This window comes from Gossypium raimondii, chromosome 1, assembly GCF_025698545.1.
Source record: "Gossypium raimondii isolate GPD5lz chromosome 1, ASM2569854v1, whole genome shotgun sequence".
Classification (NCBI taxonomy): Eukaryota; Viridiplantae; Streptophyta; class Magnoliopsida; order Malvales; family Malvaceae; genus Gossypium; species Gossypium raimondii.
In genome coordinates this window covers 173,018-190,117 of record NC_068565.1, presented here as the reverse complement: position 1 = coordinate 190,117, position 17,100 = coordinate 173,018, and the positions used below count along the sequence as shown (strand labels likewise).

Below are 17,100 nucleotides of genomic sequence, written 5' to 3'. Positions count from 1 at the left end.
GGAGAGTTCTGCATGTGCTGAAAAAATATTATCCCCAAATTGTCTTCTTTATGGAGACGAAAGTGGAGAGGAGTAGGATGGAAAGGATAAGAAGAAAGTATGGTTTTGTGAATGGGTTTGATGTTTCAGCCCAGGGATCAAGAGGGGATCTTTCTTTGAGCTGGTGTAATACGGTGAACGTTACTGATTTGGGTTTTTCAGAAAATTATATTGATGCTGTTGTTGATAATAATGAGGATGGTACAAAATGGAGGCTAACGGGGTTCTATGGCATTCCTGACAGCAGAAGGAGGTTTGAATCTTGGGACTTATTACGACAATTGGGTGTGAATAACGACTTTCCTTGGGTTGTTATAGGGGATTTTAACGAGATTCTGTTTAGTTCAGAAAAACAGGGAGGTCGGTTACGGGATGATAGGCAGATGGAGGCTTTTCAGTCTATTTTGGAAGAATGTAACCTAGTGGATCTGGGGTACAATGGTTGCTGGGATACGTGGGAAAGAAGAAATTTTGGGATTAAAAATATTAGAGAACGTCTTGATAGCGGGGTGGCGAACCGAGCTTGGTTTGAGATTTTCCCATCCTACGGTCTTACTCATATAGATAATTCAATTTCAGACCATTGCCCTTTACTTTTGGACACTGATTTATCAATTGGCTCAGGCAACTCCTCTAGGTTGGGAGGTCAGTTTCGATTTGAAACGGCTTGGTTATTAGAAGATTCATGTTTTGAGCAAGTTAAAACTTTGTGGGATTCCAATAAAAATGTGACAATACCTGAAAGGCTTAATATGATGGGGGAGGGTCTGAAAAGGTGGATAAGTCGATTGAAGAAGGAAAGAGTGGAGGTTATGAAGATTTTAACAAGGCGTTTGCGTAATTTGACAGCGGAAGAACCTTTAGATGAGATCATCGAGGCAACGATTCAAACCAAATTAGAGCTTAATTTAGAAATGGATAAGGAAGAGTTATATTGGGAACAATGGGGTAGAGCGAATTGGTTAAAATATGGAGATCGTAATACTAGTTTTTTCCATAATTGTGCTTCGAGTAGGCGTCGTAAAAATAGGATTGTTGGATTAAAGGATGCAGATGGGTCAATGAAGAAGAAGGAAGATGATCTGATGCGGATTGCTATTGATTACTTTAAAGGGTTGTTTTCCAGTGAGGGATGCAAGGGGGCTCGAGAAATATTTGAAGGGGTGCAGAAAACAATAACGACAGAGATGAACAGGATGCTACTGGAAACTTTTTGAGCTGAAGAAATTAGCAGGGCGGTCATGGAAATGGGGGGAACAAAAGCACTAGGTTTTGATGGCTTTCAAGCTGTGTTCTTTCAAAGGTTTTGGGGAATTATAGGTGAGGATGTCACAAAATTCTGTCTTGATGTGCTTAACAGGGAGGCTAGTTTAAATGAGGTTAATTCTACATTCATTATTTTAATCCCCAAAGTTTCATCGCCAGATTGTATGACGTCTTTTCGGCCTATAAGCTTATGTACGGTGCTCTACAAAATTATTGCGAAAGCTATTGCAAACAAGTTTAAAAGAGTATTGGATGGATGTATTGATGAAGCCCAATGAGCGTTTGTTCCTAGTCGACTTATTACTGATAACATTGTTGCGGCTTATGAAATCCTTCACTCTTTCAAAAATAGACGAAAAGGAAAGAATGACTCTTTTGAGTTAAAATTAGACATGAACAAAGCTTATGACAGAGTTGAGTGGGATTTTATTGTGGGTATGATGAGAAATATGGGGTTTGATGAAAAGTGTGTGGAATTAATTTACCATTGTATCTCTTCAGTCCAGTATGCGGTTATGGTTAATGGAAGATTGAGTGAGCATTTTCAACCAAGACGTGGTCTTAGACAAGGGGATCCATTGAGTTCATATTTTTTCCTTATCTGTACAGAGGGTTTCTCAATAATTCTAAAGGAAGCTAAGCAGACTGGTTTGATTAAGGGTGCTCGTGTGTGCAGGGGAGGTCCGAGGGTAACTCACTTATTTTTTGCGGATGATAGCATAATATTTGGTGATGCGAACGAAGATGGATGTAGACTGCTGATGGGCTTCATCGAGGCTTATGAGAAAGCGTCAGGTCAGAAGATTAATTTGGAAAAATCTCAAATTTTCTTTAGCTCTAATTGTTCTGTTGAAAGTCGAGATTTTTTAACTAATAGTGTGGGTGTTAGAACAGTTTCGAGTATGGAAAAGTATTTGGGATTGCCTACTATGGTGGGGAGAATGAAGAAAGAGGCGTTTCAAAATATAGTTGATAGGTTGAGAAAAAGGGTGAAGGGATGGGGGAGTCGTATGCTTTCTCAAGGGGGTAAAGAAGTCTTTATTAAAGCTGTGCTACAGGCTATCCCGATTTACGCCATGTCTTGTTTTCTTTTCGAAGTCGTTGTGTGTTGATATGGAAAAAGTTATGAATAGATTCTGGTGGAATAAGGGAGGTAATCGTCGAGGTTTACATTGGAGCTGTTGGGCTGAATTATGCAAAGCTAAAGAGAGGGGTGGATTAAATTTTCGTGACATAGGGAAATTTAATATCGCTTTGTTAGCTAAACAAGGATGGCGGTTAGTAGTTAATCCAGATTCATTGTTAGCTAGAATTTATAAAGCCAACTATTACCATCGGTCAAGCTTTTGGGAAGCAAGACTTGGGAATCACCCGCCGTATACTTGGTAAAGTATTTATGCGGCACGAGGTTTGCTGGAAAGTCGAATGGGATGGAGGGTTGGAACATGTGAGAATATTTCGATTTGGTATGATCGTTGGTTGCCACAATTGGCTGGGAACAAGATCAATACACTAATTATTCAGTCCAAACAGTGAATGAACTAATTGATCAGGAAAATCAAAAATGGAAAGAAGAGATAATTACCAGCCTTTTTTCCAATGAAGAGGTGGAGGCGATCAAGTGCATTCCTCTTTCTAAAGCTATAAGTAAAGACTGTCAAGTGTGGCGTGGGGAGAAAACGGGTCAGTATACTGTACGTAGTGGTTATAAAGAACTCATGCTTTAAAGTGATACTACGGAAATATCATAAGATACCCAAATGGTGTTAAAAAATTGTGGTCTCTATCTATACCTGCTAAGATCAAAATAACGATGTGGCGAGCTTTAAGAGACTTCTTGCCAACAGACCAAGTGCTCTTTAATCGGAGGATTAGAACTTCTGCAATTTGTCCTCGGTGTAATACGGCTTCAGAGTCTTTTCTACATGTGGTTGTAGAATGTAATAGTGTCAAAGAAATATGGACTGGGATAGGTATTTCCTGGGGTAGTAATCTGAATTTGGAGACTTTTTGGCAATGGTTTTTTCACCTAGTCCAACATAAGGAAGAGAGGATCTGGGAAAAGGTTATCATAGCGATTTGGGCAATCTGGTGGGCTCGTAACAAACAAGTGATGGAAGGTATTTCAACAACAAAGCAGAATTCAATAGCAAAAATCTTAAGTATGGTTGATGAATTGAGAGTGTTAAATGAGAAATTACCTGTAGTGAAGGCGGTGGGTTCAGACTGTTGGAGACCTCCTCAAGTTTCGTGGGTTAAACTGAATTTTGATGCAGCCTACAAAAGCCAAACGAAGAGTTCATGTTCGGGTTTTATTATTAGAAATGAAAGAGGAAAGGTAATTGGAAGTGGAGTTACTCACCATGGCAATATCTTAGATGCGTTCTTGGCAGAAGCTATAGCCTGCTTTCAAAGGCTTCTTTTTGCTAAAGAGACCGGGTTTACCAAAGTGGAGGTAGAAGGGGACTCTAGGACGGTAATTGAGAAAATCAACCAGGAAGGTTTTGATCGAGCATATTTGGATTCTGTCATTACAGATATCAAATCAATTGGGAGGACTTTTCATCGAATTAGATTCAAACATGCAAGAAGGGAAGCTAATCGGGTGGCGCATTTTATTGCAAGGGAGGGGAATAGCAAATCGGAAAATACCTTTTGGATGGAGGACATCTCGACGGCGGTGAGAGACATGGTGATTGCAGAGGAGACGAGAGATACTTCCCAAACAAATGACTGATTCGGCTTGGGTTCGTTCGGACTGGCCTGATTTTTTCATTGGAGGCCATGCTTCAGTTCATCGAAGAAGATTAAATGGTGCACTGGAGTTTCCTTTTTTCTACCGGTTTTCTTCTTTTCTTCTTTGTTGTTTTCTGATGATTTTGCTTTTGATTAAAACAGTTTGTTGGACTTTGTTTTTTTGATTTTATGGAAATCACGGTTTTCCACTTCAAAAAAAAAGTTTAAATTTTTTCGTAATTAACCTCTTTTATATAATAAAAATATAAATGTAATTTTGTAAATATAAAATATATATTAAAATGAAAAGTTTGATTAGATTTGTAAATCATTCAATTAAGTATTATAATACTTGAATTCAACTCGATTAATAGCTCAAATTGTTTAAGCTAAAACTTGACTAGATAATTATTAAATAAAATTTAAATTTTTTTGAGTTTAACTCGAATACCTTGTGAGTGCCCTACTTGCTTGTTATTATATTTACACTTTTATCTTTGGTCACACTGAAATTTCTTTTAAAATTAATGTTGTTTGAATTGAATTGAATCAATTGGTCAAATTAAAAATCGATTGAAGGATCAATTTGGAGAAGTATATAAATTGATTGGCTTGGGAATCGATATTAATCTGTTAAACTGAATTTTTAATATTCTTATTTTTATAAATTTTAATAATTTATTTAATTGAGGATTGGAATTTAAAAACCGATGAGTACCGGTCCTGGTCCAAAAAGAACTTGCTTAAAAAGAGTTATGGGGCTTCTGAATCTCACAATCAAAGCTTTAAAGAAACTCCTTTCCAAAAAAAATAAATATAATTAATAGTATAATAAAACTCGACGCCCAAACTCATTCAGTCTTCTTCTTTGGCGACTGAGTCCGAGACTGATAGTGTTTGAGAAAAAAGAATATAAGATCCCTTTTCTCCTGTCATTGTAATTCTCATGGAAAATCAAATTAAGATTTATTGTTAATAATTAGGGCAAAAAATTTAGAACTTTCGGGAAAAAAAAATGCGTCGGGAGATCTCGATTTTGATACAGCCTCGGTGCCTTCTTCTCTTCATTTCTCTCTCAATTCTCCTCATTTTCGCTTTCTCAGGAGCCAAACGGGTGCGTTTTTTTTAAAACTTTTTCTTGTTCATTTTTATATACCCATCTCTAGGATTATGTGTAAATATGTTGCCCTTTGGATCTGATTTGGATTTTTTTTTGTTTATTTCTTGTTTTTTGTACTGTAGAACAGATTTGGGTTGTTATTTAAATTTTAGTTTCATGAATTTGGTTGGTTGTGTTTCGTTTTGATTTGATTTTGTTGATCTGTGTGGAATTTTCTTGAATTTATTGGATTTTTTTCATTTTTGATATTGTTTATCTCAGATTGCATTGAATAGTCTAGTTTTATGTTGCTTTGAGTATTCGTTTACTTGAAGTACTTAAGTACATGGAAAAATTAGAAAAAATGAATATATTTATGTTATACATACATGCACACATATATTCATATCATAGGCCTAGTTTTACTTCAAGTACTCATGTTTGAACCCTTTTAAATACATGAAAAGAATTTAGAAAAAAGTAAAATTGAATATATCTATGTTAGATAAGTATCTGTATCTGACTCTAACATCTAAGTAATATAGGCTTAGTTTAAAGCTTGTTTCTGTGATACCCTTCATGAAAGATGCAATACTCTTATAATCTGAGCATTCGCTTGTTCAAAATTTGAACTTTATAACTGAATGTGCTTGGTTGAGACAAGCTCGAGGCTGCAATTTCCTTTAATGTGTATCGATCTTGATAGATTAATGCAATAATAGTTTGTATTTTGTGCTTCTTAGGAGGAAGAGAAGATTGTAGAAGAAGAGCATGAAATCACTCACAGAGTATACTTGGATGTGGATATTGATGGCCAGCGTGTAGGTACAACGCCTTCACCTATTCCTACAGGATAGGATAAGTGATGAGAAGAAATCTTATCCTTTTTTTAGCTTACATTTTTTTTTTGTATAATTTGTGTTTTACAGGTAGAATAGTTATTGGATTGTATGGCGAAGTTGTACCAAAAACTGTTGGTATGTTTTAAATTTTAATTTTCTGTCTGGTAGTTTTAGTTCTCTGTAAACTTAATTTCTTGAAACCATGGGCTCGTTAGCAAAATGTACAAGCTACTCTCAGCCTTGTCATATGCCGTTAATTGGTAAAAGTACCATGAAAGCCTCTATACTAGGAGTTGGATTGCATTTTGTCCATTTTACTCAAGAAATGGGCAAATTAGTTCATGTTTGTTAGATCAAATAGCAAATCCATTTCCACCGTTAAAAACTAGTGTGATTGAAGAATAACCATACAATTACATGTGATGTGCCACGGTTACCGCATTTTGATGTACAAGGACCAATTTTTAACCATAAAAATGAATGAAATTTTGACAAAAGAACCAGTTTCCTCTTTGCCTCTGGTATTTTTACCGCCATTATTATTGTGTGATATAAGCTTACCTTGCTGTTGATTCGCCTGTATTAATTTTCTTTCTCCAATTGTTTCCATTTTTTACTAGAACTTGTTTCATTTGTTATTGAAAATTTTGGATTTTATAATATTTATTTATGCTTGTTGCTTGCTACTTAATATCGCTATTGTTTTTACGTTTTTGTTTGCAGAAAATTTCAGGGCTTTGTGTACAGGTACTTAAAGTCTTATCTGTGTTAATTTTGTAGGCAGTATAAATTTTAGATGGTAAATATGCTTAAATTTTTGCTTTAAAATTGCAGGAGAGAAAGGCAAGGGTGCTAAGGGGAAAGCACTTCATTATAAGGGAACGCCATTCCATCGCATAATATCTGGATTCGTGGTTCAAGGCGGTGATATCATTCATGGTGATGGAAGAGGAAGTGAGTCTATATATGGTGGCACCTTCGCTGATGAGAACTTTAAGATAAAACATTCACATGCAGGTATTCTTACATGTATTAGTTTAACTGTCTTGTCTTTCGCGTTTAGATACAACACAACTTTCGGAACTTAGAAGCTTTTAACGTTGTCTTGGTTTTCAAGGTTCTTCCATTTAATATTCGAATTTTCTTCAAATTTTGCAGGTGTAGTTTCCATGGCTAATTCAGGACCTGATTCCAATGGCTCTCAGTTTTATATCACCACTGTCAAAGCCAGTTGGTAAGCTAAACGACGTAGTAGCATGTCGAAATCTAGCTGTATGTAGGAAGAATTAGACTGAAAACAAAAAATGCGTGTAGAATCCTAATGTAGAGAATTATAATAATTGAACAAAGCTGCATATCGATATACTAAAATAAATATGTTTTTTGGTTATTCCAATTGTCGGGAGGTAAAAGTTTTATGTAGGCTTTTGTACTAAGAGTCGGATTGCATTTTGCCTCATTAAAAAAATGAGCAAATTAGTTCTTGTATCTTAGATTAAAGAGCAAATTGAATCTTTTTGTTAAAAAAATTCCATCAATTTTTACTATTAAAAACAAGTTTATGTAGTCTTCATGAGGTACACGTGGCATGTCATGTGTCCCTGTCTGGTTATTTTATCAACCAAGCCAGTTTGTAAAAGTACAGTGGATGATTTTTAACAGAAAGAATCAATTTGTTCTTTGATCTAATGTATAGGGACCAATTTGACCATTTTAAGTAGAGGAGCAAAATGCAATTTGGTTCCTAGAATAGAGGTCTTCATAGTACTTTTATCATTATTTGAACGATTAATGTGAAATGCATTGACTACGAAAGGTTACTAACCGTATGCCTGTTTATCTCAACAATAATTTGAGATGTTCTATCTCGAATTCCTTTACTCTTTTCTCATAACAAAATTTCTTGTCGATTGAGTGAATGACTAAATTTTATAATCGTGATATATGATCGTTTCAGGTTGGATGGAGAGCATGTTGTTTTCGGTAAGGTTATTCAAGGCATGGACATTGTGTATATGATCGAAGGCGGAGCCGGGACCTACAGTGGGAAACCTAGAAAGAAGGTGATAATCGCCGACTCCGGTGAGATACCAAAGAGCAAATGGGATGAGGAAACATGAAGCTCCTGTTTATATAAAAAAACTGAGAGGATTTTTCCTTTTTGTTGTTTTTTATTTTGCTGATTTCTTTCTAATATATTTGATTCATATTTTGCTCCATTGTATCATTTCCTTTATGAACTACTTTATTAGATCAAAGACCAAGAAATATAGGCTTCACTTAAAAAATATTGTAGCTCACCTGTTTTTTAGTTAATTATATTTGGCAACTATTATTAACAAATAATTTCAAGCAATTATCAGGAAATGGTAGTGCTTTTATTATTGTTTTAGCTCCATTAACTATTTGATGTTTGTGTTGATGCACATGTATATGTATATGTATTTGAATATGAATATAAAATTAGTTATGAATTTACATGTTCTCATTAAAGATAAGGCAACATTTATAATGATATAATATATTTTAAAAATTTAATGTATTTTTAAGCAATGATGTGATATGATCTCAAAATGTTATGTTATCACAATTTCAATAATGAAATTAACATGACATTAAAAAGATAAAAAAATTAGCCAAATTCAAGGATTAATTTTTCATTTCAAATCTTAAATACACATATGCCGCAAATGTAAGGGACAAATAGGAGGAGCCCTAGCTTCTAAGAAAATTACAATTACAATTACAATTTTGTCCCTTTTATAAATTATTAAATTATAAATTTATATATAATAAAATTACAATTTAACCATCCAAAATGAAAAAAAATATATGTTTAGTTCTTTTAAAATGATTAAAACATAAACTGATATATGAATTTATAATTCAATTTTGATTCTCATAATTTTTCTTCTAGACTTACCCTACATACGAATGCATCATATATATTTTATTTTTAAATATCATTAAACACTGATTAATGTATAAAACCATTATAATAGATTGTTTTTAATTGGTGCTATTATCACAATAGTATACAGAAGCAAACAAAGACCTATTCAATCAAATGAAAAAAATTAAGAGATGGTTTAATTTCATTGGAAAAAATTCAACAACATTCAAGGTAAAAGAAAGAAACATGTTAATCTTTAGTTCTCCACTGCAACTCAATTTGAATCCGTCCATTTTTAGAATCAATGAGATGGTATCTCTCATTAATTCTTTTGTTGTTAACAACATTTGAGAGATTGATATCGATAAAACCTAGTGATTCCTGTTCCATAAATACATATATAGTTGATTGTATGTATAATTGCGGCAATCTAAAAAATCATACTTGGAATGCCTGGCAAAAATGTTGGCATCTATGTTACTCCGACTCAGTGGTAAATGTTAGTTACGAGTATGTGAGTGAAAGTGTGTGTATTTTAAACATGTTGCAATGGTAGTCTCTAAACAACAACCATGCCGTATATCTTTATAGACCTGAGCACTTGAGACATCCACGGTGTGTGCCTGGAACCATGGGGTTCAGGGTCCCTTGGACCAAACCCAAGTCACTTTATATATATATATATATATATATATATATATATATATATATATGGCTGTAAAACGAAAGAGATAATGGTACATAACATGCAAGCAATGGTGCAAAAAGAGTACCTTTGGGCGCCGCAGGCCTATCCTTGATGAACTGCTGTAAACTTCCAAATGAATTTTATCATTTATAGGGGGTTCATCTAACATAAACGTGAACTCTTCTTCCCATCTTGGATCTCTGGTTTTCCTTATTTTCTGCACCAATAAATAAAATTACACAACATGTCAACCAATACAAACAACTGATAAGGAAACCATCACTTGGGTGCCATGCTTGTGTTTCTTTTGGTTAAAGTACCTAGGAGGTCCCTGTATCATAGGGACTGGATCAAATTAGTCCCTCTATTATTAAATGGATCAATTTAATCCTTATACTATTAAAAAGAATTAAATAAAGCTAAATTATAATAGAGTTAACATTTATTGTATAAAAAATATCTTAAAAATTATTTTTTTCAATTGTAATTCAATTCCAAACAAAAATTTAATTTACTAAACCATAAATACTTTAAATATATTAACTCTATTAAATAGTAAATGACATTTTATACAATAAATGTCAAGCCTATTCTAATTTGACATTATTTGGTTCTTTTAATAATACAAAGACTAAATTGATCCATTTAATAGTAAACAGACTAATTTGATAAGGTCCTATAATAGAGTGAACTCCAAGATACATTCATTGTTTCTTTTGCATGCGAACTCAACTGATATGTCTGCTATTGGGATATAAATAACGGTTAAAGTACCTGGGAGGTACATATATTATAGGGATTGGATCAAATTAATCCTCTATTAAATGGATCAATTTAGCCTTTATACTATTAAAAGAATCAAATAAGTCCAAATTATAACAGAGTTAACATTTTCTATACAAAAAAATTTAAAATTATTTTTTCAATTGCGTTTAATTTCAAACAAAAGAATTCATTAACAAAAATTTAAACAATAAATGATATTTTTTAAAGAGTGAATGTTAGCTCTATTCCAATTTGACATTATTTGATTATTTTTAATAGTAAAGAGACTAAATTGATCCATTTAATAGTAGAGGGACTAATTTGATGAAGTCTCTATAATAAAGTGACCTCTAAGGTACATTCACCTTTTCTTTTGTATGTGTACTCAACTGATTTGATGCAGCTATTGGGATATAAATAACATACCTTAGTCTTTCTCTTCTCGCCTCTAAAGAGAATACGCACATACGGATTATTGTGATGCTTTCCTTCGACATCTTCTGCCTCATGGACTATGACTACAAGCATACCTCCACCATCAGGTGTATTATCAGGAGCCCTAACCAGCAATGTTTTCGTTTGTTGGAAAGTTTTCGGTAGCTCTTCTTCTTTGAAGGGCTTATATGTTAGTTCCACTACAAGCTGCCCACGAGACTTGTCGTTTTGAGCATCGTTTGTATCTTTTTTTTTAACGAGTGCAAGGGTCATAAGTTTTGGCTCATCTGGAGTAAGATCTTTCAGTGGAACCTCATTCATACCCATTTTGTCATGCTTGCCAATCTGAGCAAAACAACTAATATTTAAGGTAACAACAAGGTGAAAAAAGAAAGAGCTTAAAACTTCGCATCATAAAAAAAAAAAAAAAGTTAAACCACTATTTGGAGCACGAAAATTAGTAACTATTCCTATATTGGGTTTAAATTTTTTTTTGGTTCAAGGCCTTAAACTTGCCAATTAGGGTTTGAATATTTTTTTTATTTAAGTTAATTCTTAAACTTAATAATTGTTCCCGTATTGAGGTTTAAGTTTGACAATTGTTCTCACATTGAAACCTAAATTTTAGGGTTTTCAAGAAAATATCCTGGACTAACTTAGTCAAAAAAAGGTTCAAGTTCTAATGTGAGAACAATTGTCAAGTTTAAATCCTAACTTAGACAAAAAAAAAAAGTTAAGGCCCTAATGTGAAATAGTTGTTAAGTTCAAGCTCCAAAAAGTGATTTAACCAAAACCCATGAAAACTTACCTGTTCCCAGTCGATAACATGAAGTTTTAAGATCTGCGTTAGTGGATCTTTAACTGTAAAGTTGAAATCCTCATTCCATTCAGGGTTCAAGTTCTTCATCTTCACTGTGGTTTGTTTAGACGGAAGCTTACTATCGGTTAGCTTTATTTTCACATAAGGGTCTGATGCACCCAAAAGATCTTTCTTTTGTAGTTTCAGCGCCCTTATAACTTTCACATGAAGAAGTCCTACAGGTCGATCAAAAGCTCTGCAAGTTCAAATGGGTTTATAAGCCAAGAATTAAAAGGTGAAAGTAAAAAAAAAATGACAAACATAACTTAGAATAAAAAACATGATAGCATCTTGAAGCTTACTTTGCTGGATCCAGAATTTGTACTTCAAGAGTTTTAGGCCAATGATACATGTTGGCTACCTGATCTTTGATAATTTCCTGCATTACAGTGACTTATTTAACATTCAAAACTATGATTCATATAGACAAAGCCAGTTGGGCATTAATGAGAACTTCTATGGATAAAACTTTTGCATTTAAGGGAAAACAATGCCTAAAAGAGAATGAGCCAGAGAATTATATGACATTTTACCTGGACAAACCTGTAGAGAATAGGTACTGACATGAGATCAATCCCTACAACCTTCAGCCCAAAGTCAACATAAGGCTGCAGACAAGAGGACCAAAAAAGAAAAGGAAAGAGCCAATCACTATTCATCTAAAAGTGAAAAGGAAAGGAAGAAATAATACATCCAAAAGAGAGAAAGTAAACTAATTACCGTATATGTAGACTAGTAAACTAGAAGCTATGACACAGATCTCCCATTTCTCAAATGTAACTTGTGCAATTGGATGCTTAAACCTTTCATTAAGAGTTATCCAGTGAACTGATTTCCTTAGGCTAATGAACCAGAGCAGTGATATAGTTCCCCCTTTTTGCAATTATAATTTGTGCATTTGAATACTCACTCATTCATTAAGAGTTATCTATACAAGTTCCTCTTATATTTTTACAAGAATGTCTGAACATATTAATATTAGTCTACTTCAACATCCCTACTGATAAGATGGTCTTGAAAAAGTCTATGGGAAACTAGGATTTATTTATTGAAGGGCTACTTTGGCTTCAGAACTATCAAGTGCTGAATACCAAAAATGTAACAATAAAAAAAAAATTATTTGATCAATTTTGGAGATCAAGATATCATTCCGAAACTCAATTATACTTCATCATGAAATTTGAAAAACATGATGTCTTAAAGTGAAATCTGGGTACCAGCATAGAAAAGTTTAGAGAATGTCACAGCTTGCGCACAATGGTCAATTCCTAGAGTATTCTAAAAGGCCCATCTACTTAGAGCTGATGAATTAATAGTCTAAGGGAGTTGATGCTAGATAAGAGTACTCTGGCTACCTTTATATTTGGTCTATAAAATACTATTCCATTTACCTACTAAATACGTGTCAAAGAAAGGGCACACCTAGCATTTACTTTACGTGGATAGGCACAAAATTTGTAGTTAAAATCTATAATATACTTTATCACATTAAAATGTTGGAATATCAAAGATACAAATAATGGAATTTGTATTTAATTTTATCCATAATACCAAACCTTATCCATCAAAGAGACGAAGATGTTTGCAAAACATGGAAAGCTTGGGACCAAAGGCTTCAAGGTAATGCGTGGTAGAGCAAACACTTGCAAATCAACAACCTGCAACAATCCAAGCAACACAATTAACAAACAACCTCTCCCAGATCTCCAACACAAATAGTTCAATGTAAAATCGTAATGACCTGAGCAGTTGCCTTCAGTCCATATGCTTTTACAGCAATAGTAACATTGGCATTTGCTGCCCATTTTATTGATGGTTCCATGATTAGCTCCTTCTCTTCCGTGACATAAATCTTCATACCTATCAATGAGAAGAAGATAAACAAGATCAGGAAGAAATCTCAAGGAAAAGAAAAGAAATATATGGTTTTCTATATGAAAATGTAGGCTCTTATTTAATGACTTTAAGCACCAAACATTTGTGGGAGGAGTATGCTTCTCCCACATCTAAACATCCAATGCAAGAGATACACCTCTAGTTTCGGTATAGGAAAGACTTAACCTACCTTTATCGTGTGGCCTAAAATCTATCTCAGCATGGAGCGCAAAGTATTAAAATTAACATAATAAAATAATCTACCTTGTCTTTTTTGTGACATGCTGACTTCTCCAATAATTTACCACATCCTAGAATGTGGCATTCCAAGATAACATTCATGCTAAATACAATTTCATTTTCACTATTTCCAATACCTATTCAAGATTACCAAGCAGAGTTCTCCGTATTTACTCAGCTTCTCCTGAAGATGCCTTTCTAAACAAAAGGACAAGTGACACAGGATTAATAGGTGGAAGAACAACCATTAGGGCAATTGATTAACTAACCTTGGAAAGTTGGCGGCAAAGATCCTAATGTAAGTGCTTCAAATTCAACAGCATCAATTTTATATTGTGGAATTTGTTCATCAATTATGGGTTTGACAATGCCCTTGACAGTTGCGCAGATGGCCTACAAAAGACCAAGTACATGAGAAAAAGAGCTGAGGACAAACATGTTCAGAAAAAACCAAGATACCAAGAAAAGATAACTGTTAGTGGGGACTAGAAGTTAAACCTTGTTAAGATTAGGCCACATATACTCCAAAAACTTGTTTAGCCAGTCAAGCTACACAAAAAAACCAGAACCAAAATTGAAAATAGCTTTTAGATTCCATTGCAGTAAGGCATAAGGACATGGGAAGATTGTGATAAACATAAATGGTAGCTCTTTACACGATCGTAGTCTGGGTTTTTTACCCAGAATGGTATCTCTGGAAGCATCTTTTGTAATGTCTCTTGATCTTCCTCGACCAGAGGTCGGATTTCTGGATCCTGGTAAAACAAACATGTATATAAATAAAACTCCATAAAACGTAAACAAAGGAGACAGATATCAAATATTCATGTGACATTCTTTTTCTTTCAGCTCTCGTTGTATGTTCCTTTTCCGACATTTTTCAAGAACAAATTACAAAAGATCTAGAAGCCCCATTTGTAGCTTATTTTAGAGGCCCCTGATACTAGAATGAAAACTAAACCCTGAAATTAAAACATTGATTCAAAATTTCAAACAATATAAGCGTATGATGTGATTAAGCTACTGTGATTTGAGTTGATTTTGAATGCTACGGCTCCCACCAGTTACATGACTGAAGAATTTAACTAGTTAATTCATTCATTCAGGATGCAAAACGAATAAGGAAACTATTTCATGCAATGTCGACAGGTAACAATAATAGCTTAAAGCCTTTATGCAATCTTAAAATTTTCGAAAGCCATTTTCTCTAATAAGCATCTACTAATCGTCTAATAAACTAACCATGTTTGAGAAAAAATCAAAGGAATCAACATATTTTAACTTGAACTTCAATCTAATAAGAACTCTAAGCAATAAAACAACTTTTCTACTGCATAAACAAGGATTACCGCGACATCGCTAGGCTGGATGTAGATGAAGAAGTAATAACCGATCACAAGACCCGCTGTAATCCCAAATCCGAATCCAAAAATGCCCAACACAGTACCCACAAAACCCATCAATTCAACGAACACACACAAACAGTAAGTCGAGCCTTAAATCACGATTTTCTTGGGATGAATCAATCTCGTTAATGAAAATTTCTTCCTCGAAATTTTACCGGGAAATCAAACCAGAATTTACTATTTGCAGCGGCAAATCAAAGTTAAAAAAAACAATAGAGTGACTTAATTGTCCTTCACTGATCATTATTTCGAAAATTTAAAATTTTAAAAACAAAAAATTCGATTAAATTTCGTATCGTGGGCAATATTTGAATGCTTAAAAATTGTAAAAATTCTTACACTGAAGATTAACGAATAATCAGAGCTTTTTGTGTAACTGAATTTTTATTTTTTTTATATTTTGTTTGGCACTTTACACGTAGGATGAGAAAAAATGGCGGAAACTGACAACAAAGCAGTTCGGTTTTTAACGGGTTTTTTTTTTTTGTTTTTTGTTGACGAGTAAGGCGGGAGGACTCTATCCTTTATATAAATTTAATAATTAAAGTCGAAGATTTTTTAGGAGTCTTTCTAAATTATATATGGGTTGTCGGTATATATTTATTTTAATTGATGTTTTACTGTATGTAGATTTTATGAAGATTTATTTTTATCTAAATTTAAATATATTTTAATTAATAGTCCGATCTTGTTTAGTAATTAATAACTTTGATTATTGTTATTTGAACCAATATTCATAATACAATTATTATTGTAGTTGTAACTTTAGAAAAAAAATTTAATAGTTATAAAGTTAAAAATACTTATGTTTTAGGATTAATTGCATTAAATATATTCAATTTATGGTCCATAAACTACACAATGTTTAATTGAGTCCTTGAAGTGTCATTACATGATAATTCTAACAATCAATTTAGACATTATTAGTTCTTAATGTCATATACGTTATGGTATGGTCTATACCAACCTACAGGTATTGTCTGCTTTGGCCTATTGGATCTCACGGTTTTGCCCAAAACATACGCATCACAAGTTAATGGTAATTTTAACACTTATAACCCAAGATTAACACTTAGGGCAAAGCTAGAAAAAATGTTTTAGTAATTTTACCATTATAATGACATGTAATTTTTATAAAATTTTAAGGAGTTGAATAAAAATTTTACCTTTCGAGGGAAGGGGGAGGGCATGCCTTTGCCCTTGTCAACACTAGCACATGAACTATATGATATCCATGTGTAACACCCCTAACCCACATCCGTCGTCAGAATAGGGTTTTAGAGCATTACCAAAACTTATCGATCAAACAGACATAAATTTATACATTGATATCACATAATATTCAGGTCAAAAATAAATTATATTCATACATAATGCCTCTTATTTGAGCCATCGAGGCCCAAAATACATGTTAGAAACAAATCGGGACTAATTCGGAGACTCAGAGGATTTTTCGTAAAATATTAAAAATTTTCAAAGCTGCAGGGTTCACACGCCCGTGTGGTCAGGCAATGTGTCTCACACAGTCCAGAAAAAACTTTAACAAGAAGTTTACCATTCCCTGCAAGCTTGGAAAATAAGTTTACCATTCCCTACAATCTTGAACAATAAGCAACACAAAAACCATTCGTTTAACCAATTCAAAACACAATCAAACACATCCAAAATATGTCAAAACAATCATCTTAGGTGCCTAACCAGTGTATCCTCATAGGTACCACAATTATATCATCAAAACATACCAATAAAACATCATTCAAATCCAATTTGTAAACATGCCAAATTCAATCTATTTTACCTATTTCATGTTCATTTAAACATTAACTTAAACTTGCCATAATATGACCTCAAACATAAACACATATTTATATGTATATAACCAACCAATACTAACTTATAATCTTATTTACAATCAATCTAAAAAATGATTAATATTTAGACACCCTAGGTACATGCC

General features: G+C 33.5%; 3 protein-coding genes across 4 annotated transcripts; 2 read left to right on the top strand and 1 right to left on the bottom strand.

Annotated features, from left to right (window-relative positions):
• Nucleotides 1–3,118: 3,118 nt before the first annotated feature.
• On the top strand, nt 3,119–4,042 carry LOC128039806 (uncharacterized). Its single transcript, XM_052628389.1, has one exon. It carries the CDS (start codon nt 3,119–3,121, stop codon nt 4,040–4,042), a length of 924 nt encoding a protein of 307 aa, XP_052484349.1.
• Nucleotides 4,043–4,795: 753 nt separating this feature from the next.
• On the top strand, nt 4,796–8,328 carry LOC105772765 (peptidyl-prolyl cis-trans isomerase CYP21-1). The gene is made up of 7 exons (XM_012594207.2): nt 4,796–5,155; nt 5,884–5,965; nt 6,070–6,117; nt 6,706–6,729; nt 6,817–6,999; nt 7,141–7,216; nt 7,940–8,328. Exons 1-7 carry the CDS (start codon nt 5,057–5,059, stop codon nt 8,100–8,102), a joined length of 675 nt encoding a protein of 224 aa, XP_012449661.1. The 5' UTR covers nt 4,796–5,056; the 3' UTR covers nt 8,103–8,328.
• Nucleotides 8,329–9,004: 676 nt separating this feature from the next.
• Nucleotides 9,005–15,197, bottom strand: LOC105772734 (synaptotagmin-1). 2 transcript variants are annotated; one of them, XM_052628797.1, is made up of 12 exons: nt 15,087–15,197; nt 14,394–14,492; nt 14,236–14,286; nt 14,007–14,130; nt 13,364–13,482; nt 13,179–13,280; nt 12,156–12,230; nt 11,925–12,001; nt 11,558–11,818; nt 10,755–11,160; nt 9,649–9,780; nt 9,005–9,256 (listed from the first exon to the last, which is right to left on the bottom strand). In XM_052628797.1, exons 1-12 carry the CDS (start codon nt 15,195–15,197, stop codon nt 9,125–9,127), a joined length of 1,689 nt encoding a protein of 562 aa, XP_052484757.1. In that variant the 3' UTR covers nt 9,005–9,124. The 2 variants fall into 2 exon arrangements, with proteins under 2 accessions (XP_052484757.1, XP_052484759.1); XM_052628799.1 differs by lacking the exons at nt 14,007–14,130; nt 14,236–14,286; nt 14,394–14,492; nt 15,087–15,197 and having other exon boundaries at nt 9,006–9,256; nt 10,755–11,108; nt 11,572–11,818; nt 13,364–13,618.
• Nucleotides 15,198–17,100: the final 1,903 nt, after the last annotated feature.